The sequence below is a fragment of the Emys orbicularis genome, chromosome 7 (assembly GCF_028017835.1).
Source record: "Emys orbicularis isolate rEmyOrb1 chromosome 7, rEmyOrb1.hap1, whole genome shotgun sequence".
Lineage (NCBI taxonomy): Eukaryota > Metazoa > Chordata > Testudines > Emydidae > Emys > Emys orbicularis.
In genome coordinates this window covers 42,564,913-42,589,438 of record NC_088689.1, presented here as the reverse complement: position 1 = coordinate 42,589,438, position 24,526 = coordinate 42,564,913, and the positions used below count along the sequence as shown (strand labels likewise).

At 44.3% G+C, this 24,526-nt stretch overlaps 1 protein-coding gene across 1 annotated transcript; it reads left to right on the top strand.

The window, feature by feature from the left end:
* Positions 1–8,218: 8,218 nt before the first annotated feature.
* On the top strand, positions 8,219–23,532 carry TBATA (thymus, brain and testes associated). The gene is made up of 9 exons (XM_065407207.1): positions 8,219–8,265; positions 11,581–11,828; positions 12,502–12,672; positions 14,707–14,798; positions 16,145–16,309; positions 18,944–19,094; positions 20,231–20,396; positions 20,932–20,981; positions 23,453–23,532. Exons 1-9 carry the CDS (start codon positions 8,219–8,221, stop codon positions 23,530–23,532), a joined length of 1,170 nt encoding a protein of 389 aa, XP_065263279.1.
* The last annotated feature ends 994 nt before the right edge of the window (positions 23,533–24,526 follow it).

The window sequence follows — 24,526 nt, the reverse complement described above, 5'->3', positions numbered from 1 at the left end:
GAGAAGAATCTGGAAGGCCTATCTGCCAAGCTAACGCGGCACTTGCAAAACTATGTTGCAATCTCTAGAGATCCCAACTGAGATGTGTGTAGGTGCTGTGCACACACAGTAAGGGAGTCCCAGCCTTAGAGAGCTTACAATCTAATAGATAAAAGGTGGGAGAAAAGAAGCTTTGTTATTCCCACTTTACAGATGGGGAATTGAGTCACAGATTAAGTGATTTGTCCTTAATCATACAGGAAATAAATGGCAGAGCAGGAAATTAAACCCATATCTCCTATGACTCAGCACAGTGCCTTAAACATAATACTATCCTTCCTCTTAAAAAGGTAGAAAGGCTCAGCTGGGTGGAAAATTTTATCTATTGTAAGACCATCTATGCTAACCACTATGCCACCAATTTATCTGAAACAAAGACATACAGTGTTCTTATTAAAAAGAACAGGAGTACTTGTGGCACCTTAGAGACTAACAAATTTATTAGAGCATAAGCTTTCGTGGGCTACAGCATATATATATATATGCATCCGAAGAAGTGGGCTGTAGCTCTAATAAATTTGTTAGTCTCTAAGGTGCCACAAGTACTCCTGTTCTTTTTGCGGATACAGACTAACACGGCTGCTACTCTGAAAAGTGTTCTTATTGTGCATCTCTAAACCGTCCTATTAAGAAACTTTGTAGATTTATAAAAATAACAAACTTTCACTATGCACCTGCAGCTGACTAAACAATTATTATTTGAAACTTTACTCTTGGGACATTTAATTGAGCTTGGAGTATGAGGAATCAGATGATGACCATTTCCTTGTTCTACTTTAGAGAGGAAATCTGTATCGCCATACAGTACCCTACATTAGTGTATATACAGTACCATGGAGTATGGACTGAGAGCTGCTAAAGTAGGCTGTTTTTCCATTTGAAGAAGGTAGTCAGGGAGGTGGGAAGGGAAATGTCCAAAGCAGCAGTAAACTTGGGTGGAAGGGCTGGAAGTAGATCTCTCCCCTGTATATAGCCTGTCATATATGAGCTTCACTTTCCCCAGCTGTCTGGTGGGGTTCATGAGAAGGCAGTGCCAGCCTGTGGCTCTGCTTTTGATAACAGAGAGCACTGGCAAATGAAAAATGATTCTGGCACTGACTTCTCTGGCTGTCTTGGTGTTTGTTACTGGAGTGTGCATCTGCACACAGTGAGTATAGATTACACTGGTGGATAGAGCATCTTGTATGATTGTTAGGATGTCCTCCCTAGCAAGTAACATTATATCAAGCACAAAGGGGTGATCGATTTTGTGATTAGAGCACAGGCTGTAAACAAATGCAGTGCTGATGGTAGCATGTCAACTGAAAAGTAGGGGTGTAAAAAGAGTAAAACATGCACAGACATGATGGTTTACATGCTCTCCAATTACGCCTATCTTCGCATCTAGTTGCCCCAACATGTTGTTAATAGCAGGACTAATGGACTGTCCCAATGACTTCTAGAGTTAAAGGAACAGTGTACACTAGCAAATGTGGCACACCAAAATATAAACACAAAAGTCCTTTACTTTGACATTCAAAAAAGCATTTTTCCACGGGCTACACCAAAAACAGTATATTCTTTTAGCTGGTACTTAGAGACTTTCCAAAGTGACTCATGCTATGGGTTGCCCTTTGAAAAAGGCCTGATTTGTTTCAGATGATAGGTGCTCAGTGCTTTCTGAAAGGTGGGTCCCTTGAAGTAGTCTGTATTTGGCCCCCATAATAAAAAAAAATTGTGATAATCAATGATATAAGTACCTAAAAGAAAAAAAAATTGCCCACAAGAAAATCAAGTGGAGAGCAGAATAAATGTAGGTCTTTCATGGGGAAGAGAAATGTCAATCATCCAAAAATACCTCAGAGATAAGGAGGATTGCCCATTATATTTTTAAAATATTCTTTAGGATCCTGAAATATCAATTATGGTGTCAGTTACACTTACATCCCTTTCTATTCTGCTAAATCCTGCTTATTCAAGTCCTATTTAAAAACACTTTTATTCTCTGTGTTCAGCAGGAGAAGGAGGTTAAACTTGAAAGACCCTTCAATTATATATGAAGAGGCAAATCTGCTGGAGATGAGTAGCTGCATATCTGAGAGCAGGTGAGCACCTCTGCTCTTCCTGCAATTACCTATTTAAAACCCAAAAGGTGCTGTGCAGTAGCAGTACTGTACGTGTTAGCTGAGGTTTTAGTTTTTGCTGAAATAAAAAAAAAAATCTACCAATGAAGGTCTGTTCTTCAACACTTCAGTAGCTTTTGCGCATCTATTCAGCAGAGCTTTTCATGTTGTTCCCTACTTCCCTGACAATCCACCGTCTGCATCCTCTCTCCTAAGTACTTTGGAGCCTAAGCTTCACTGACCATCAGTTTTACACTGACTTGGCTTTTAAACTGTCTCCAGTCTAGTACTCTACACTTAAAGGAAATCGCATAGTAAGACTTCTCCCTTCCTTGTCCCCTCCTCCCAACCCTACCTTCCCAAGCCAACTGCTAGTCTCTCCCCCTTGCAGAAGGGCATTAACGATCCATTGAAAAGATCTTGTTAAACAGTCTCTTACTAAATACCCACTTCTTCGGATGCATGTTGTGGAAATTTCCAGGGGCAGGTATAAATATGCAGGCAAGAATCAGTGTAGAGATAACGAGGTTAGTTCAATCAGGGAGGATGAGGCCCTCTTCTAGCAGTTGAGGTGTGAACACCAAGGGAGGAGAAACTGCTTTTGTAGTTGGCTAGCCATTCACAGTCTTTGTTTAATCCTGAGCTGATGGTGTCAAATTTGCAGATGAACTGAACCTCAGCAGTTTCTCTTTGAAGTCTGGTCCTGAACTTTTTTTGCTGCAGGATGGCTACCTTTAAATCTGTTATTGTGTGTCCAGGGACCAATCCATGCAACAAACCTCGATGCCAACTCTGCCCACATATCTACACCAGCGACACCATCACAGGACCTAACCAGATCAGCCACACCATCACTGCTTCATTCACCTGCACGTCCACCAATGTAATATATGCCATCATATGCCAGCAATGCCCCTCTGCTATGTACATCGGCCAAACTGGACAGTCCCTACGTAAAAGGATAAATGGACACAAATCAGATATTAGGAATGGCAATATACAAAAACCTGTAGGAGAACACTTCAACCTCCCCGGCACACAATAGCAGATTTAAAGGTAGCCATCCTACAGCAAAAAAACTTCAGGACCAGACTTCAAAGAGAAACTGCTGAGCTTCAGTTCATCTGCAAATTTGACACCATCAGCTCAGGATTAAACAAAGACTGTGAATGGCTAGCCAACTACAAAAGCAGTTTCTCCTCTCTTGGTGTTTACACCTCAACTGCTAGAAGAGGGCCTCATCCTCCCTGATTGAACTAACCTCGTTATCTCTACACTGATTCTTGCCTGCATATTTATACCTGCCCCTGGAAATTTCCACTACATGCATCCGAAGAAGTGGGTATTCACCCACGAAAGCTCATGCTCCTATACGTCTGTTAGTCTATAAGGTGCCACAGGACTCTTTGCTGCTTTTAAAGATCCAGACTAACACGGCTACCCCTTTGGTATAAAATATTGTTACAGATGGAGGATTTTGGATGGCTTGAAATGTAGTGACCTCTGCAGTTCACAAATACTACTCTTTTAAGAGACTATGTCTTCATCCCAAGCTTGCCCCAGTCGCTGCACTGTGTGGAAGAAATGGAGTCTCATGACACAAGTTACAGACATTCTGCTTTTGATTTTGGTGCCTGGTGCCACTTTGTTTTCTGTGTGGCCTGTGTTGGGCTGTTACTGTGATGTCCCAGTTAATACTGTCAACCTCTCTAGCTTCACTGGATCACATAGTTTCCCTGTTGCTGGCTTCTTTTCCCTTCTGTCTGTAATAATAGCAGTCTGTAATAAAAGCCTAATGCTTTCTACAGCTTCACAGTGCGTTACTGAGCCTATGTTTCAAATTGGCAGACTTTAACACAGTGGTAGCATGCAAAACAGATGAATGTCAATACATATTCATGCCATGGGCTAATAATGCAGCAGCAGAAACACAAGAAAGATCAACATTCCATCTAGTTCTGTGTTCTCTCCTTGACAGGAACATCTACTGAATGCTGCAGAAAAAGGTGAAAATGCCCAAATGTGTAGCTGTGTGGTGTGTTTGTGTTGAGTTGGTGGGGAAATTTCTTCCTCATTGCAGCTGATGATCAGCTCATGCACTGAAGCATAAAGATTGGTAGCTGATGTAAATCTTATCCTAGCTTGTATAACTGCAGGTAAAGCAGTGGAGCATATCCATAATTTGTGCAATTTTTGGTCCAATTGATATAGCGTGAGGACATGAAGGAACTTAGCTCGTTGGAACATAACACAATTTTAGGAACAGGAAAAAATATTTTGTCCTAACAAGCCTGCTACATTTTATGTAACTTTCAGCCCACATTCTTGCAGTAAAAGTCTAGATTCTAAATCCTAAATTCATGCCTACTCTTTGCTGTGATGGCCTCCTATGACAATTTTTGCCATATGTTTAGTAATCACTGAGTGAAAATTTTCTGCTTGAGAATCCTATTTTCTCTCAATCATTAAAAAGTTAGTAAAGATAATTTACTCTTAAACACCTTGTTCAGAGTCTGGAGGGCCTCCCACTAGATCACTTCCAAATCTCTGCCTACTGGAGGCATCAGAACCAGCCTTTTATTTCCAGATTTCAGTGTCTTACTGTTTTTCCAATAGGCACCATGAACTTCTCTCTCAGCCAGGTATGCACATATTGGGACTGTTTGGTGAAGGTAAGTATGACTGAATACACACCTCATGCCACATTCTCTTAATGGAATATATGCTTCTCTACAGTGGCAGCTGTCCAGGGTAGAATGTGCTTCATCTGTTTAAATATCTGCCTTCCTATTTATATGCAATGTGTATATGCAATAATAATTCCAGAGAAAATGCATTACACTTTGCATCCTTAGGGTTTTTAAATTAGCAGGAAAAGCTCCGGGCCTCAAGAAGTACATTTTGCCCCCATAGAATTGCAGTACTGATTACGCCACTGCTCCCAGAAGAGAAAATTAACAGAATGAAAAACAAATCTCATTAGGAATTCAAGTAGCCTAGTCCTTTCTCAAGATTATCTGTCTTACAGGAGGCATATGTGGTTTGGCTGTGAGTCTGTCTGTTTAGATCTATGAGTACTTAGCTTCAGATGTACTGTGCTGGAACTTGCTTCTACCACTTTGACACACCCAAGCTGATCTTACTTGCCTCTTACATTGAAAGCTTCAAGATGTAACTATGGAGAGCAATTGAGAATAAGATTAGTAAGGTAAAGAGCAAGGGGGGTTATTTGACAGCCCCATTTGGGGTGGAGGAAGAGGGGAAATTGAACACTGGGAGAAGGGGGGGGGGGGGCTTGGCTGCTGTCACCAAAAGTGTAACCTAGCAACCTGAACACAATCAGGCACAAAGTAAACAGACTTTTTAACAGAAGTGAGGTAACTTTGCACGTCTCCCTCCAGACCGTGGGAGCAAAGGGGACTCATTCCCCAAGCTATGGTAGCAGTGTAAATGGTGAGTAGGTCCTTTATATATATTTAATAACAGGCACATTTCTGGCTTTTACTGCTTTTCTTTGTTCAAATATCACAGTCCCAACTTTCCCTTTGAAACAGCAGCCCTCTGAAATGTAGGAAGCTGGGGAGAGGGAGCTTCTAGCAAGTAGCCCTGATTTATGCAAATATGTACGAACAAGCTATGGTCCCAGGCCACCTGTGTGTGAAAAGAAAGGTACACTTGCACATAAAATGGCTGGGATGGGCAGGTAGGTAGCTTCATAATTCCCAAAGTCTAAGACTTAGTGCTGCTGCTTTTATAGCCCTCATGTTTGAGTGTCCACTCCCCCACATTACCTTGGTTATTACTGTTTGTGTTTTTCTTATCTCATACCTGAGCCTATGAGGTATTCAGGACTCTCAACTCCCATTGGCTTCAGAAGGAGTTGAGGGTGCTCAGCATTTTGCAAGGTCAGGCTAGTTTTGTTTCTTGGCTCTGACTATTTACATGATTAGCAGAGTCTCTGCTGGCATTATTTTATGTATTTATTTATTTGCATTACCATTGATCTTGGTTGGGGTCTCCAGGTACAGAGCCCCATTGTGCTAGTCACTGTACATAAATGTAGAATGAACCAGACCCTGCTCTGAATAGCTTACAATCTATATAAATAGATAAGATAATGGTACTTATCTTCTCCCATCATTTGTTTATCTACATTTTAAAGTGGAGGAATTGAAGCATAGAGAGATTAAGTGTCTTGCCCCAGGTCACACAAGAGATCTGTGGAACAGCTAGGATTTGAATCTAGCTCTGCTAAATTGCAGTCTACCTTCTGGGCATACTACTATTAGGAAGGTTTCATCTGAATTAAAATACATTTTTAGGGAGTTTTCAAAGAGCTATAGCAGTGGTTCCCAAACTTGTTCTGCTGCTTGGGCAGGGAAAGCCCCTGGCACGCCGGGCCGGTTTGTTTACCTGCCGCGTCCACAGGTTTGGCCGATTGCTTCTCCCAGTGGCCACGGTTCGCTGCTCCAGGCCAATGGGAGCTGCTGGAAGCAGCGGCCAGTACGTTCCTCAGCCCGCGCTGCTTCCAGCAGCTCCCATTGGCCTGGAGCAGCGAACTGCGGCCACTGGGAGCCGCAATCGGCCGAATCTGCGGACGCGGCAGGTAAACAAACCAGCCTGGCCCACCAGGGGCTTTCCCTGCACAAGCGGCGGAACAAGTTTGGGAACCACTGAGTTATAGAAATGAGGGGTGAAAAGATTTATTAGGTCATCTAATTAAAGTACAACATACACCAATCCTGTACACCTCAGCTGGGAAACCAACTATATGTATACAGCTCACAATTTTGATTCATATGGTAGATGCATCACAACAGTGAAACTGCCACAAGTCTGTTTCACAAGGGGAAGAACCAGCCCCAAGTTACTGGGGAGATGATTATTTTCAGAGGATTTATTTAAATGAACTTAAATTAAATAACTCACAGTGACTTGTTAAGGTGTCATCTCTCTGATGACTGGTGAGGGCTGGCTGGACTTCTTACAGGCCCCTGTTTACATGTGACTGCATTGTTGGGGTCCTGCTGAATATGAGGTGGGTATCATAATCTCCTCCTAGGCCTGGTCACTGAGATCCACACTACAGGTTTGCAAAATACTTCTTTAAACTTCCTTTGCTTGCTGCCCAGCTGCCTCTTCAGCACCAGGCATTCTTTAGAATTAGCGTGGGGGTGGCAAGGTGGGTGGTTTGGCCTAGGTGGGGCATGGACAAAATAGCTTTCAAACAGATACTCAGGCACTGACCTTTAAAAAGCTGTAGTTTCTAAACTCCTAGCTAAAGAAATGCTCAAGCAAATACAGATAAACTGTATGTCAATGATTTCCCCAGTGGGCTCCACTTTAGTTACATTTGAAATGGTGAATTATGAAACAGAGGGTAGAGGGAAATGATAGCACCTAAAGCTTCTTCCTGTGGTTTGTTCTGCCCTTTGTTAGCACGGGTGGAGTGTTTGAAACAAACCTATGCCCATGGGTACTGAGCAATGACTCCCACTAATCCATGCTAAGCACCAACCCACACCCAGGGCCTGTTGTGTGATTTAGGGATTCATTGTGCAGTCACAAGGTGACCAGTGTCATGTGGGTGTTTTTCACTGCCCATTGCTTCCTGAGGGAACCCATTAAAGCCCTGAGGGAGTACGTCTTTGTTTCTATTTGTAAATGCTACTTCAGGAAGCACCTGCCAAAACAGCGTGGCATAATAATATTCCCCCCTTATAGAACGCTTTATAAACATTCACTAATCCTCACAACACCCCTGTGAGGTAGATATTGTTAGCCCCATTTTACAGGTGAGGAAACTGACACAAAGAGAGGTCAATGGTTTGAGTGTTGTGAGAGCTCAACACCTCTCAAACCATGGTATAAGTGAGTTTAGGACCTGAATGTACCTTAAATTATAGCAATTGTGTGAAGAAAGATTCTGTCTCCCCACACAATAGATGGAGAGTTTCTCCATAGGTGTATATAGTACATGTACATAGAATCCATGTGTCTGAATTCCCAACCGAACTGTGCAGCTACGGATGCTGGAATAATCACCAACTTTTCTGTATTGTTATAGAATCACTAAAATGGCAACAGAGATAAAGAACTTGGAACCTGTTCTTCAGCAGCTGGAGTAAGTACCCAAGTGCCATTCCCTACATTTGGAAGAAACACCTAAGCAGCAATGCCATGAGTGAGCAGGTGGGAAAGCAGCAGCTTATACCCCTGCAAACAGTAACTGAGCTGATGGGGCTTCTGACTAAAAATGGTCCTATGGGGTGGTGATAGGTGTTTCATTGCTGACAGAGGGAAGCCTGCTGGGCCCATCTCCATCAGGCAGACAAAAGAAACATTCTGCTTGGAGTTTGAGTATTAGCTTTCTAGCTAATAAACCTGCACACACCAGGTTTCCTGTGCAGTGACATAAGCAGAGTTCAAGTTACATTGTGCGGTAACAACACTGAGTGACATACCATTAAAAAGTCTGGTTTTGGTTTTCATTTTGAAACCATGGGTGAATAACTACAGAGGCAGCATCCATTCCCAGAACTAAACCTGGGTGAATTGTTCATAACAAATAATTCACAATGAATTTCACCTTGTTTCCTGTTCCCAGGAACTCTTGTTTGCAAAAAGAGAACATTTTTCTGAACTATATTTGCAGTATGAAATTATTCACTGAGTAATTTCTGCTGATAATCCTTGGTCTGTGGCTTGTTTATGAGCAGTTTGTTGGGGATGTTCAGTGCTTTCAGAGTGAGCTGTTTTATTTGGATGTCCAGGGCTAGATTCTCTGTATTTTAGCTGGCCCTTTTACACTGTCCTTGGGACAAAGGAGGCATAACAGGATTACTGAGGATTCCCCTTTTGTAGGTGAATTCCAGGCTGGTATAGAAGCTGAATAGCCAGTTGTATGCCACCTCTTCATGCCCTGCTCCAAAGATAGGGGGCACATCAGGGAGAAGAGGCATGTTGGGGTAATTCTCAGACAGCAGAACAGCCATCTAAGGGGCTATTATAGCTGGGGAAGGTTACAACAACCTGAGGCTGTTCTTATACTTACAGGAGGGGATGAACTGTCCCCTGGCTGCCCCCAGCCTCAATAGGGTGCAAAGGTGGCTCTAAACCAGGGGTGGGCAAACTTTTAGGGCTGAGGGCCACATCTGGGTGGGGAAATTGTATGCAGGGCTGGGGCAGAGGGTTGGGGTACGGGAGGGGGTGCGGTGTGGAGGAAGGGGCTCAGGGCAAGGGATTGGGGCAGAGGAGGGGTGCGGGGTCTATGAAGGGGCTCAGGGAAGGGGGTGAGGGTGCAGGAAGAGTGCAGAATGCAGGAGGGGGCTCAGGGCAGGGGTTCAAGAGGGGTGCGGACTGCGGGAGGGGGTGCACAGGGGTGCAGGGTGCAGCAGGGAGCTCAGGGCAGGGGGTTGGGTGCGCAGGGGTGCGGGGCATATGAGGGGGCTTAGGGCATGGAGTTGGGGTACAGGAGGGTGCGAGGTGCAGGCAGAGGGCTTAGGGCAGGGAGTTGGGGGGCAACATGCAGGCAGGGTTCGGGCTCCGGCCCGGCACCGCTTACCTAAAGCGGCTCCAGGGTGGCAGCGGCGCGCACCAGGGCCAGGGCAGGCTCCCTGCATTCCTGCCCTGTCCTCGGCCCCGCGCCGCTCCAGGAAGCGCTGAGGCCCCTGGGGAAGGGGGGAAGGAGGGCTCCTTGTGCGCTGCCCTTGCCGCGCCTCCAGGTACCGCCCCCGAAGCTCCCACTGGCCGCGGTTCCCCGCTCCCAGCCAATGGGAGCTGTGGGGGGCAATGCCTGGAAGCGAGGACAATGCACGGAGCCCTCTGCCCCCCCACCCCGGGGGCCTCAGGGAGTGGTGCCGGCCGCTTCTGAGAGCGGCACGGGGCCCACGGTGCCAGGGTGGGCAATCCCACGGGCTGGATCCAAAGCCCTGAGGGGCCACATCCGGCCACTGGCCGTAGTTTGCCCATCCCTGCTCTAAACCACCTTTTTCCCAACACCCCAAGTCTTGCCCATAGTACACAGAGTATGTTTCCATTCCCTGATTGGATGAGCACAATGCATAGGATCAGGTTTCTGGTGCTAATACTCATGGTCATGAATTCAAATTCACTTTCTACAAGAGTTGCCTGAAAACATGCCATTTCTACAAACATGGCTGTCAATCAACTTGTATTCATGTGTAAAGCAAACACAGAAGGGCTCAATGAATATTCAGGCAAAATTCAGCATTCACTCAGCTCTACTCAGCAGTTAATAGCCCCTGTTTGAAATACTGCCTGGGCCTGCAAATCACTTCCAAAGAAACCTTCCCTGCTCATCATTCTTCTGCTGCAACAGAGAGCGTTTTGAAAACTTTGTTCCTGCCAAAGCATAGAGCACTCTGACACTCAGTGGGCTGCCATCGGGAAGTATGTGAGGAGTCCTAAAATGGTCTTTTTTTGTAGCACTTCAAAAGGATCAGAGCTGAGTTAAGATGATCAAGGGGAAAAATCAGAACCCACATATTCCTGGGTCTCCTCTGCTTCTGATCTAGGAAACAGAACACTGAGCCAGACACTCCAGTAAAATACGATGATGTTTTTTTCTAGCTAAGAAATGCAGTGAAGCATGAGCATGATGCTGCAAATGGCTCCTGCTCCTCATATTAGCGTTGATGCTGATAATGCTGGGAGTCATCTGATGAAACGCCAGCTAACGATCCTCTGAGTGGAGGAGTTTTTGTCAGTCTTGAGAATGTGATCTCAGTGCTGTGGTAAAGTTGAACTTCTAACCTGGCCTGTCTCAGCAGATGACAGATTAGGAAGCCATGACTCTGAGTCACCCATCAAAGCTGCCAGCTGGGGCAGTTCTCAGTTGTTTTCATGGGGGTTTCCTCAGAAGGCTCCTTTTTCTGCATGTCAGCAGAAACCCAAGAGTCTGTGTGGGCTTGTTTCTCAGCTTCCATACTCAGGTGAGCTCTTGCTGGCCTGCAGGTAACAACAAAGTGTTCCCATAAATACAGAACGGACCTGTTCAACACACACAGCAAACTTTCCTATCAGCTTCTCTTCACTCAGGTATTTAATTCAAGCTGTTTTTCCTCGGTAAATTTGTCTAGAGCATTAAGTGCATTTCAGGGGGGTACAAAATTCAGATCCAAGATTTCCCTTTCTGTAAATGAAACATTCTAACAAAGTCTGCTCCAATGTCAATAAGGGAGAGGATTCCCTCAGTTTGCTGCAATCCCTTGGGATGTGGAGGAAAAGAATAGGTGATGGTGGATCTCTCTGCCTGGTCACAATGGACTTGGGGTGAAATCCCTGAGAGGAAGATAACCTGCACTTGGAATGGACTCTTATTCTGCCTTTCATGAACCGGACTTGTACCTAAGATATAGACATTTTCATAAAATGTGATTGCATGCTGATAAGTGGTTTTCTTCTCTTTTTCTCCAAGAACCAAGTGTATATCTGCTAAGGAGAAGATGGAGATGCTAAGGAGCCCAGTTGCTGGCCCATTCAAAGGAAAAGACATCACAGCATTAGCAGGGAAACTCAAACACGTGGCCCTGAACACGCCACTGCGGTTTAGTACGGAGGCCATGAGACCCCAGTCAAAGAACAACTCTCGCTTTGGCAACCTCAGCCACCATTCCTTCTTCTCGCGGCACAACCCCCATCCTCACCGAGTGACCCACATCCAAGGTATGGCCTTAGGATGGGGGGCAGGAAACAGGAATTGAAGGCATTAATGATGTGGCCTTTCTTTGATGAGGAGCAAAGGTCAGATGGGATGGGAGGAAACAGAAAAATCCATGTAATGCTTCAGCACAGGCCTGATTGCAGAGCACAGTGGGATATGAGGAAAGTAGCAGAACTCTGACTGCATAATGTTTCTAGAGTAAGTGTTGCCCTGGTGATTCTTCTGAGCAGCAGTGATGATCTGAGACTCCTTAGGTTAATCCCATGCATGTCTTTGCTCCATCCCAGGACCTAGTTCAGAAAATCAGCTACTGCATCATCTGGATAAAATAATCCCAGCTGTGTATTTGCAGTTTAAGAATTTATCCCATGCCTGGCTTCCTGTTTAAAGTTGATAGAGGCGGTAGTGTAATTCATCCAAATTGTATATTCCCTGACTAAATAGAGATCTATAAACAGAGGTGCTTCAGGAATCCATTCAGTATTACTGGGGCAGGGGAGGAAAATTGATCTATGTATGCCACAGCAGAACTCATGCACCTACAGATTTATTATTCAGGCAGAAAGTAACTGTAAATGCTGTGTGTGTTATGCAAGGTGAAAGACACTATTTTCTTGTGTGCTTCTTCCATTGAGTTACTCACTGATATTTGCCTCTTTTCATTTTCTTTTGTAGGCTTAAATGGCGTCCCCATCTGTATGGTTAATGACGGGTGGTCTGTGCTGACCCCTCTGTCACCTCATCCAATGATAAAAGGCCAGCTTTCTACTACCATATTGGGGGTACCAGGGGCTCAGATGCCAATTGGAGATCCACATAGTAATCTGGTCCCCAGGTTAACTGTAGGTTAGTGTGCTGCTCACACACTCAAGTGCGGTAGACTGCTTGATCAGGATGCCCTGTTAGATGACCTTTTGTCCAATTAAGTGGAATTCCTTATTTAACAGAATTAATCATGCTGTACCTGAAATGGTTCTCAAATGACTTCACTTGTTTTGACTTGCTACAGGACTGGAGGTAGCTCAGGTTTTACATTGACAAAAGACTCAGACTGATTATTTTTCCTACCCCTTTGAGCTGAAGTGGTTTTGAACCAGAGGAACATAATGCCAGGTTTCAGGGACATCATGTATTGCCACACAGCATTGGTGGAAAAGCAGCTTTGCCCTGGCAGAAGTCTTCCTGTGGCATACAAAAGCACCATCAGCTTCTAATTTTTACAAGGGCCAGATAGCCCTATTTGAGAACCACTTAATCACTTGCACGTATCCCAAGCAAGTGGAATTACCATGGCAATTAAGTGATGGACCAGGCCATTAAATATCATCATCAGGTTTAAATTGGTTCCTTGCAAACAACCTAATTAACAGTAGCTCAAATAAATGGAGTGAGAGTAATTATTTCCTAATCCTAAAGCCTCTTAGGTTAGAGCAGTGGTTCTCAACCAGGGGTACGCATAGCACTGGGGGTACTCAGAGGTCTTCCTCATCTAGATATTTGCCTAGTTTTACAACAGGCAACATAAAAAGCACTAGCAAAGTCAGTACAAACTAAAATTTCATACCGACAGTGACTTGTTTATACTGCTCTATGTTCTATACACTGAAATGTAAGTACAATATTTATATTCCTATTGATTTATTTTATAATTATATAGTAAAAATGAGAAAGTCAGCAATTTTTCAGTAATGGTGTGTTGTGACACTTTTGTATTTTTATGTCTGATTTTCTAAGCAAGTAGTTTTTAAGTGAGGTGAAACTTGGTGGTACACAAAACAAATCAGACTCTACAGTAGGCTGGAAAGGTTGAGAGCCACTGGGTTAAGGTGCCTGCTTGTCCTTTCCCATCTTTCAGAGATATCACTGTAAGCAGAGTGCCCCTTTGTTCTGGACTCCTCCCCATTCTCCAGCAGCTTTATTTCTGGCAATATGAAGCCATGGGTTCTTCCTTCACCTGGAAGGCATCAGACCTCAGACACGCACAATGCTTTGGTGTTGCACCAACCGCCTGATACAACAGAATCCAAGGAGGGGGCAGTGTGTCTGATTCTGAACTGCCCATCTTGAGCAATTGGCTGTGGAGCACAGGGCTCTCACCATGATTTTAGTGGTCTCGTTTTTAGCCTTCTGTACCCCCGCAGCCCTGATCCTCCCTGCAGAGCCCAGAGCCCAAACAGGAGGCTTTAACAGTGGAAAAGATCAGAGATTTGAGAGATTCTCCCCTCTTCCTTCCCCTCCTCATCCTCTCATCCAGCTCTGCAACAACCCTCCCTCCTGTATGAGCCTCTATCTCCTTCCCATATTATACTATGACGTTTGCACGTGCATGTTTGTGTTACCTCTAGGGCTATTCATGGTGTGAAATATGGGAACCTTCCTTTCCACTCACTCTCATACAAAGAGTATCACTGCTCAAGATACAGTACATCCCATAATACATTGTAATATATCCAGTGGTTGTAGCTACCATTTATTTGCATCTATTTCCATCCAAGCTCTGCAGGGGAACTGTTGGCCTCATTGTGCAAATTCCTTTCCACAATGAAAATAGGAAGTCATGGATGCCTAGGGGGAGGAATTCAAGGTGTGGTCTATGTTCAGACATATGCAGGGTTTATAAGCAGGGCCGCCGAGAGTGGGTTCGGGCCCCGGTGAAAAAAAATTTTCGGACCCCCCAGCAAGGGCAGACTGGCTAAATGGGGCCAACGGGAGGAGGAGGAAGCCGGGGAAGCCGGGCCCCAGGCCCCCTTCCGGACCGCTGGGCCCCGGTAATTTGTACTGGCTTCCCCCCCCCCTCCCGTCAGCCTTGTTTATAAGTGCTGTAGGAACTAAGTGGTGCTACTGTACTGAGCTTTCTCACATGTCTCCTATCTCTCACAGGCTCGTTGTCAGATGCATGGAGAGAAGAACTGAGGGAACTCGCTGCCAGAGTTAGTGCTTCCTCCTCCACTGAAATGGAGCACAAGGAAGTGGTGAGTTTTTCATACTGCGAGCATGACACTTAGGGCTGCTTTGCTATTGAGTGTCATCTAACCAACACCTGGAATGACATAAAGAAATGGAAGGGAGGGAGCAGAAAAAGAGAGTTTTTCATGAGGCTGCTGTATCGCTACTGTAGGTCATGTGGCCCATGTCTGTTGGTGACAGCATCAAGACTTGAAGGGTCATGTGGAAATCTATTTTGTAAAGATAGGTCATTTAAAACTACTTATTCCTAATCTAAACAAGGCAAAATGTGCAATGGAATGTGACCCATGCCCAGATCTGGAGATCCCCAAATTTTGAAGGTTGACCAAAATCTGAACCCAGATCCAAATTTTGCAGATGATTTCTTTGCTTTTATAATGTGCTGGATCATGACTTCTGGATCTCTACTATCCCATTCTCTGTGGTGTTTAATATCTGGAGCCAAAATTTGTAGTTTGAGTCTTTAACAACTACACAGAAGGGACCACACCAAAAGGAGAAGTGGGTCAACACTAGTTTTTCACCTCTTGACACGTAGGCTCAAATCTACTTTAGGGTACAGATGAAATTGGTTTCAAACTCTTGTAAAAGCACATCACAAAACAATCGCACAACGGCACAACTGTTAATCTCCAGTGGAGGGAGGATCAGGACCTACAGGATGTTGCAGGTCAAGATTATGGAGCCATGAAAGATCATGGCTGGACACAGCAGAGGTGTTTTAGGTCAGGATCGAAGGACACTGGCAGTGCTGGGGGGGTGGGGCAGAGCTAGAATACCAATGCGTATTACAGATCAGGATTGAGGTGCATATGTAGCACGGCGTACAGGAAGTTTACACAACCTCTGCATGGACTGTATCAGCTCCAGTGAGTGCTATCAGTCACTCACTTTCAAGAGCACCAGATTCAGCACCCTGGATTAGCATTCTTTAATACTGGGACCGGATAATGTCAGTGTTAACTTATAAATGATTATAGCTGCACAAGGATAGCTATGGGTTTAGATGCAGTGTTTGGGTTTTGACCATTCAGTTGTCTGACAGCAGTAGGTGGTGCACAACTTTCAATTTTAAATAAAACATTGTTTGCAAAACCAGTGCGCAGTTCACAGCTGGAGAGAAACACACCTCCCAGGTGAACTTTTAGTACCACACAGTAGCTTCACTTTAACAGCAGCGGGTGCATTCATATTTTTTTGCAACAGCCAAGCACCTCTTTAATGAAGATTTCCCCTTTTGTCACAGCCTTTTTACACTCAGTCTTGTTCTAATCATTTTATCTCCTGTGCAACCCCTGTCCCACTCTCAGCCCTCTAATCAGAAAGCATGTGTGCATTTGCATTTTAACAGGCGGAAGAGCCCCGGAGAGCAACACAGTACTCAGCAGAAACTGGGCGCCTCATCCCACCTTCTTCTCGGGCAACAGCCCGCCATACACCCCAACAGTTGTGCCGGAATAATGCGAAGAACAAAGGCAAAGATGCTGCCCTGTCTTTCCAGGACCAAGAGCTGGTAGTAAGTAGAACATAATGAGAAAGAGTAGCTACACCTGGTACTTCCTGCTGCTCACTTCCTCTGTGTGACTGCTTTTCCTTTAGGACTGTCGCAGTGTAGGTACACTCCATCCCGTGTGCCGGGTCAGGTATGGAAAAAAACTGTATAGCACCCCGTTAGGTCCTGTGTTCATGACTCTGACTATAAAACATGGTACTACGGCCTAGTGGCTGGAGTCAGTAAAGCAGGGCAGCTTGGCCTAATGGCCAGAATCAATAAAGTAACCCACCTCGGTGGGACTGCATGGCCGATTGGCCCGTTGCAGGAGTGGGGCGCCACTTTGGGGTGTGTGGCGTGATACCTCTCCAGCGTATCATCAAGGATCTACAAACTATCCTGAAGGATGATCCCTCACTCTCCCAGATCTTAGAAGAGGCCAGTCCTCTCTTACAGATTTGCTTCAGGTTGCCCCAACCTGAAGCAAATACTCACCAGCAACCACACACCACACAACAAAAACACTAACCTATCCTTGCAACAAAGCCTGTTGCCAACTCTGTCCACATATCTATTCAAGGACACCATCATAGGACCTAATCACATCAGCCACACCATCAGGGGCTCGTTCACCTGCACATCTACCAATGTGATATATGCCAGCAATGTCCCTCTGCCATGTAAATTGGCCAAACCGGACAGTCTCTATGCAAAAGAATAAATGGACACAAATCAGACGTCAAGAATTATAACATTCAAAAACCAATCGGAGAACACTTCAACCTCCTGGACACTCAATTACAGACCTAAAAGTCTCAATTCTTCAACAACAAAAACTTCAAAAACAGACTCTAACGAGAAACTGCAGAACTGGAATTAATCTGCAAACTGGACACCATTAAATTAGGCTTGCAGAAAGACTGGGAGTGGATGGGTCATTATACAAACTAAAAACTATTTCTCCATGCTAATTTTTCCCCTCCTGTTACTCACACCTTCTTGTCAACTGTTTGAAATGGGCCATCCTGATTATCACTACAAACGTTTTTTTTTTCTCCTGCTGATAATAGCCCACCTTAACTGATTAGTCTTGTTAGAGTTGGTATGGCAACCCCCATTTTTTCATGTTCTCTGTATATATATATATATATATATCTTCCTACTGTATTTTCCACTGCATGCATCTGATGAAGTGGGTTTTAGCCCACAAAAGCTTATGCCCAAATAAATTTGATAGTCTCTAAGGTGCCACAAGTACTCCTCGTTCCTTTTACTGTTAAAACTATGTGCCTTATTTCTAACTTGAATTGGTCTGGCTTCAACTTCTAGCCCTTGATTCTTGTTCTGCCTTTCTCTGTTATATTAAAATACCACTTAGTCCCTGGTGTTTTCTCCCCATGAAGGTAATTGTACATTGTAATCAAGTCATCGCTCAATAGTCTTTTAGATAAACTAAACAGATTGAGCTCTTAGAGACATTTTCTCTAAGTTCAAATAATTTTGTGGCTCTTTTCTGCACCCGCTTGAATTTTTCAACATCTTTTTAAAAATGTGGCCACCATAACTGGATGCAGTATTCTAATATCAGTCTTACCAATGTCATATGCAGAGGTAAAAATCACTTCCCTAATCCTACTCACTATTCCCCTGTTTATATATCCAAAGACCATATTAGCCATTCTTTTGTTCCTAGATGTATGACTTCATCTTTGGCTGAAAAATTTGATATTTACTTCGAGATCATTAATAAAAATGTTGACTGATGACAGGCTGTAGTGGGCAGGGAATAGAGGACTGACATGTGTAAACAATGGGAAGGGAATAAATACTGCTCTTGTAGGAGTCATTTCCTTCCTCCCTCCCTCCCTCAAGGGTACAAGTTTATTTACTAGAAGTCCGTTTGTTTCCCACATCTTGGATTTGATATTGTTTTGTTTTTAAAGGGTGAAGTGACAGTAGACAGCACCAGGTTAATTGCAGAAAGGCAGCTGAAAGGGGTACTAAGAAGAGATATTCATGAGAACCTGCAGCAGTGCCCAAGAAACATTTTGAAGTTCATCTCCTCTGTAGGCTGGGAGGAGAATGAGAAGTTCCAGTTTAGCATGTATAGCAAGTGTGACTAGGCCTGCCCCTGATTTGCTAACTCTAGGCACAATAGATAGAGGGAAACAAGAGATGGTAAAAAACAACACAGAACATGGAGACATGCGTTCACTCCCAACTGATAATGTACTCTTATGTGGTGCGTTTGAGTGCCTGTATACAGGGACACTGGTCAGGAAGGGGTGAGATGCAGTGCAACAGAAGACCCAATGTCCTAACAAGTTTAGTCCAATTTAAACACTGACTCAGTGATCAGGGCCTTAGCCTAGTCTCTGTTGGGGTGGAGAGGGGGATATCTACCCTTGCACAGTAGGCTTTGATAGATCATCCTCTACTTCTTTTATTATATTTTCAAATGTGTAGGTTAGACCCTGGGCAGGGAACAGTAACTCATAAAACTGAAAGACAAAGTACACACCTGTACGGTGTCTAGATAAGCAAGGTGCCTGTGTATGCATACCCTAATGACCTCCTGTTTGTCTGTGTTCCAGGTACAATCAGTGTCACTCTGACCTGATCATGCTGTCACTTTCTACTTTGCTCTTCTGCCAACAGATTTTGGAGCTGCTGTGTCAGATCCTGCAGACAGACTCCTTGTCGGCTATTCAGCAATGGCTGCTCACAGCTGGTCAGAGGGGTGAGGAGAACCTGGAACCTCAACTTGGTGCCTGGGCAAGAGGAATAGACACCCACTTCTATTCGCAGAGTTTGGCACCCTAATTATCTCTACTTCAGCAACCACAAGTTTATTCCCAATACACACTTTACAGCCTTTCAGATCAACCTGAGTTTGTGGAGTACACATTTTTCTATGAGGGAAAAGTTGCTTCTGGAGGAAAGATTCCTTCGTATAGAATCTGTTAGGGTTTTCTAATGACCTGGTTTGCAGTAACTGGTGAAGAACTAAGGATATGAATTTTGCTTGGTGTTCAAGGACTCAGAGGCTCCGGTGATGGGATTGGTATAGAATCTGGACAGATGGATGGCGTGCATGGCTTTCTAAAAATTGTCTCTCTCTAGTCTCAGTTTTTTCTTCATTCTATCTTTCCTGCCAGTGATTGTCTTTTGGGTTTCACTGACCGTTATTGAATATGGCCCAGCATTAGAGTAAAGGACTGTTTCTATGTAAAAGCTGTAGGCCAAAATTTTCAAAGTAAGGCTTCTAAATCAATGACCTGATTTCCACACGTGCTGAGGACCATTGACCTCAATGGGGGCTTCAGGTGCTCAGTACCTGTGAAAGTCAGGTCACTTATTTATCTGCTTAAATATGATTTTAGAGGCCTAGCTTCAGGCTTTTATGTTTGAATGTTTTGCTTCTGAGTTACAGGCTGCAGCTGAAGGTGGTGCTGCTGCTGAATTCAGGCTTCACTATTGAGTTCCAATATAAAAATGCAGCTGTAGGAAGATAAATATTGTTGGTCAGATTGTATTTATTGTATTCATTTTAAGGGTATTTGCTCTGGGTGTGTTCCAGTTGAGTAGGGGAAATCCCTATTTCCACAAAAAGGGAATAGTGGGAGCTAGAGTGGCTCTTCTATCTTAGGTAGCACTGTAGCTCGTGGCTCCATGGACCTGTATTGCAGCAAGAGACCATTACACATGCCACTCTCCCAAGAACAGGGTATCACTGGAGTCTTGCTGTACTTCTGATTGATCAACTTCTCTCTGCTCTGCTTGAACACATGCAGAAAGTGACAGAATCCAGGGCATACGGAAATCATTTTGTGACATTCAAATGTTTCCAGATTGGAACTTTTCTCTCTCTCTCTCTCTCTCTCTCTGTTGTAACAGGTGAGATATTGTTTCTTCTGCTGCCTACTTGTCTTCCTCTCATTACAGAAAAGGATCTTGTTATGAGGATGTTGCAGACTGCAACTGCCAACCTACAACCGGAGCCCCAATCCTTGAGCACAAGCATGGAGCAGAGGCTTCAGTCCCAGATGTCCCAGACTGCAGTGGGCCTGTCCTCCAGAGGGCAACACTTGGGAAGGAATCATCCAGCCAGGTTCTCTCACAAAAACTATTCAATTGGATGTTCACAGTGTGACAGAAAACTGAAACATTTCACTTACTGAGGGCTGGAGACATGTTGGATACATTAGTTTGCATATACAGCAGCAAGAAGAGAGAAAGAGATTCATCAAACAAGCAAAAAAACTGATTTTGTCCACCTATTTAGCTCCCCTCTCCCCATTTCAACTGGTTTAACTGAGGGCCTGATCCAAAGCCCATTTAAGTCAATGGCATGGCTTGCAGTCGTTGTTCAATGGGGGCCCATTGTTTCAGTAGCACATGGGTCAGAGATTAAGGTGAACTGGTAAAATTGTGCAGAGGCTTGGATTTCAGTACTTGTATGTGGACTTCCAGTCAATAGCATGAGCAGAGTAACTAGAAAATAAAAATACACATAAACACAGGAAGTGAATGGCAAAGTGGCAGACTAATGCAACCTTTCATTTTCATGACTACCAGGTTTATTCAAAATTTAGAATTTTAGATTTAGAAAAATACTTAGTTTTCTCTGCATTTCTTTATAACAGATTGTCTCAGAGTCAGAAGCAAGAACCCATTCCAGCGGAAGATAAGCCAGGTAAAAATATTATATTAAATAAATACTTTGTATTTATTACATAGTCCCTTTGAATCCAAGGGTCTTAAGACATTTTATAAACGTTAATTAATTAAGCAGCAATAGACCTTTGAGGTAAGGAAGTATTTTACCCATTTTATGGGTGATGCCTTAGAGAAGTTAAGTGATTTCCCAAGAGTCACACAGTGAGCTAATGGCAGAGCTAAGAATAGAAACCAAGAGGTCCTGGCTCCCAGGCCAATGCTCTAACCACTTGATCAGACTTTCTGAACATTCACACCTTACTATGAGAGTAAGAATATACTACAGATAGACAAATAAATGACAGCAAATTCCTTGCAGGCTATATTTTGGTAACACAGAGCAGGAGTTCAGATAGCCTTTTTGTGGTTGCCTCTGAGTGAACAGTAATGCATGCACTGTGAAAGAATCATAGAATATCAGGGTTGGAAGGGACCTCAGGAGGTCATCTAGTCCAACCCCTGCTCAAAGCAGGACCAATCCCCAACTAAATCATCCCAGCCAGGGCTTTGTCAAGCCTGACCTTAAAAACCTCTAAGGAAGGAGATTCCACCACCTCCCTAGGTAACCCATTCCAGTGCTTCACCACCCTCCTAGTGAGAAAGTTTTTCCTAATATCCAACCTAAACCTCCCCCACTGCAACTTGAGACCATTACTCCTTGTTCTGTCATCTGGTACCACTGAGAAGAGTCTAGATCCATCCTCTTTGGGACCCCCTTTCAGGTAGTTGAAAGCAGCTATCAAATCCCCCCTCATTCTTCTCTTCTGCAGACTAAACAATCCCAGTTGCCTCAGCCTCTCCTCATAAGTCATGTGCTCCAGCCCCCTAATCATTTTTGTTGCCTCTGCTGGACTCTTTCCAATTTTTCCACATCCTTCTTGTAGTGTGGGGCCCAAAACTGACACAGTACTCCAGATGAGGCCTCACCAATGTCAAATAGAGGGGAATGATCACGTCCCTCGATCTGCTGGCAATGCCCCTACTTATGCCATTAGCACACTGTCGACTCATATCCAGTTTCTTGTCCACTGTAGCCCCTAGGTCCTTTTCTGCAGAACTGCTGCCTAGCCATTTGGTCCCTAGTCTGTAGCAGTGCATGGGATTCTTCCGTCCTAAGTGCAGGACTCTGCACTTGTCGTTGTTGAACTTCATCAGATTTCTTTTGGCCCAATCTTCTAATTTGTCTAGGTCCCTCTGTATCCTATCCCTACCCTCCAGCATATCTACCTCTCCTCCCAGTTTAATATCATCTGCAAACTTGTTGAGGGTGCAGTCCACACCATCCTCCAGATCATTAATGAAAGTTTTCAGTCTGGCTGGGATTTGGGCATGGGATCAGGATAGAATTTCATCCTTAGTTTTTCTGTGAAAATTCTGCTAAGTGAATAAGAGAAGATTTTGCCCAATCATAAGTCCCTGCCGGTAGAAATAAGTAAACTAGATTTTTAAAGAGTAATATATGTTGCGACTTGCCATTCTCCTGAGCTCCAGTTTTCAAAAAACAAAATACTGTATTCAAATCCAAATAAGCAAACCTGGCACTTCCTCCAAAGTTCAGTTGTTCCAAGTCTTGGCGTTTATCAAAATGAACTCTGCTATGAGCAATTTTTGTCTGTCTTTTCTAGCTAAATAAAGTGTATTGTTATAACCACCAAAAACAGTGGGAAACATTTTCAAAAACTCTTGAGACTTACAAGCCTACATCCCATTTTCAAAAGTGATTTAGGCACTTAGACACAGACTACATCTCTTAGATCCAGATTTTTATAGGTATTTAGGTGCTTTAAGATGCAAATAAGCACCCAGTTGGAATTTTAAAAGTTACTAAGTACCTAACACCCATTGATTTCAATTGGAGATAGGTGTGTAGCTTTTGAAAATTCTACTAGGTGCCTATCTACTTTTGTAGGTGCCTAAATACTTTAAAAATCTGGCCTTTGGGCTCTAAAAATGTTATCCATATGGGTGAGGAGTTAGCTACTCTGTGAGATTATAACTGGTGTTGACCCACATCGACATAGGCACCGACTCCACGGGTGCTCCGGGGCTGGAGCACCCATGGGGAAAAATTAGTGGGTGGTTAGCACCCACAGGCAGCCAAGCTCCTCTCACCCCCCGCCCCACCTCCTCCTCCTCCGAGTGCGCCGCGTTCCCACTCCTCCACCTATCTCCCAGCGCTTCCCGCCCAGCCACCACCAAACAGCTATTGGACAGTGTTAACAAGCTCCTGGAGGGAGGGGGAGGAGCGGGAATGTGGCACGCTCAGGGGAGGAGGTGCGGAAGAGGCGGGTCCAGGGCGCGGATTTGGGGAAGGGGTTGGAATAGGGGCAGGGCCTCATGGAAGGGGTGGAGTTGAGGTGGGGCGAGGGGCAGTCGAGCACCCACAGGAAAGAGGGGAAGTCGGCGCCTATGCACATTGACCCATCCCAAATTATTTTTCATTTTCAGTGCATATGGGTACTGCAGAAGTTCTCCAGTTCCATTTATCCCAGGATGGAAAGCAGAACCAGCCAGATCCACCCAATTAACATGGAATCTTCTCTCATTCCTGATGGAAGAACCTAGCACATTTCCTGCTATAGCTGCAGTGTTTTACTCTCATTACTCACCTAGTGAAAGTGTTCTGTAGAGTACATGAAAAGGCATGCAATATCCAGTATCACCTAATCTCTCTCTTCACTTTGACATCGTATGTTGAGACATGGCAAATTTAAACAGAATTTGTTTAATGACTGTGCCATAGACATTAAGTCATACTGTAAAATGGGTCTCTGTGAAATTCCGAACATCCCCATAGCTGTAGATGCTTAAAGTACTGCTTCTGCTATGATCCGGCTGGGTATTCGGTTCAATATGCAGAATCACAAAGAGAATGTGGCTGGTTTTTTTCAGTGACCTCAGATGCAGGAGGTGCATGGCCCATGGGGTGGGTTGACTCGCTGATTGAAAGATTGGCCGTTAAACATTTCAGTCCTTCCTCTTAGATCCCATGGGTAGCATTGAGCAATTGCTCACCATTCCAAAAGACTCAAATCAGTCCTGTCAGTGCTTCTTTAAAGCCACTGGAGGAGACAGAGCCATTCTGGGTGGTAGAGTCATCGATATACTAGTGATTCTCAGCTCTTTGGCTCCTTTTCACTGAACACAGCTGCTGCCTCATTGCTACCTCCTGGCATGTAGTGGGAAAGTAATCTGGATGAAGAAGAACTGGTTGGAATTCAATCCAAATAAGAGAGAAGTGATGTTTGTTCATAGAGGCATTTAGAGGATTGGGTGGAAACACCACCTATGGAGGGTGTATGTCTGCATTCTGGCAAAATAGCTCACAGCTGCTTGATCTTACTAGATCCATCACTGCTGCTCTTGATTTCTCAGGTAGCAGTGGTGACCTGCAATTCCTTTTGTCATATATGGCTATATGATTTTTTTTCTAATGTGGACCTTAGAATAATCTTCCATGTCTTTGTCTCCGCCAAGCTAGGTTACTGAAATGTGCAGATTTCTTTGGTAAAGACATCATTG

Bases quoted from the DNA above. Each gene is read 5' to 3' on its own strand.
- TBATA (XM_065407207.1), top strand. From the start codon at position 8,219: ATGGCAACAGAGATAAAGAACTTGGAACCTGTTCTTCAGCAGCTGGA. The intron at 8,266-11,580 runs GTAAGTACCCAA...TTTTTCTCCAAG, and splicing joins CCTGTTCTTCAGCAGCTGGA to AACCAAGTGTATATCTGCTA. The intron at 11,829-12,501 runs GTATGGCCTTAG...TTTCTTTTGTAG, and splicing joins CCGAGTGACCCACATCCAAG to GCTTAAATGGCGTCCCCATC.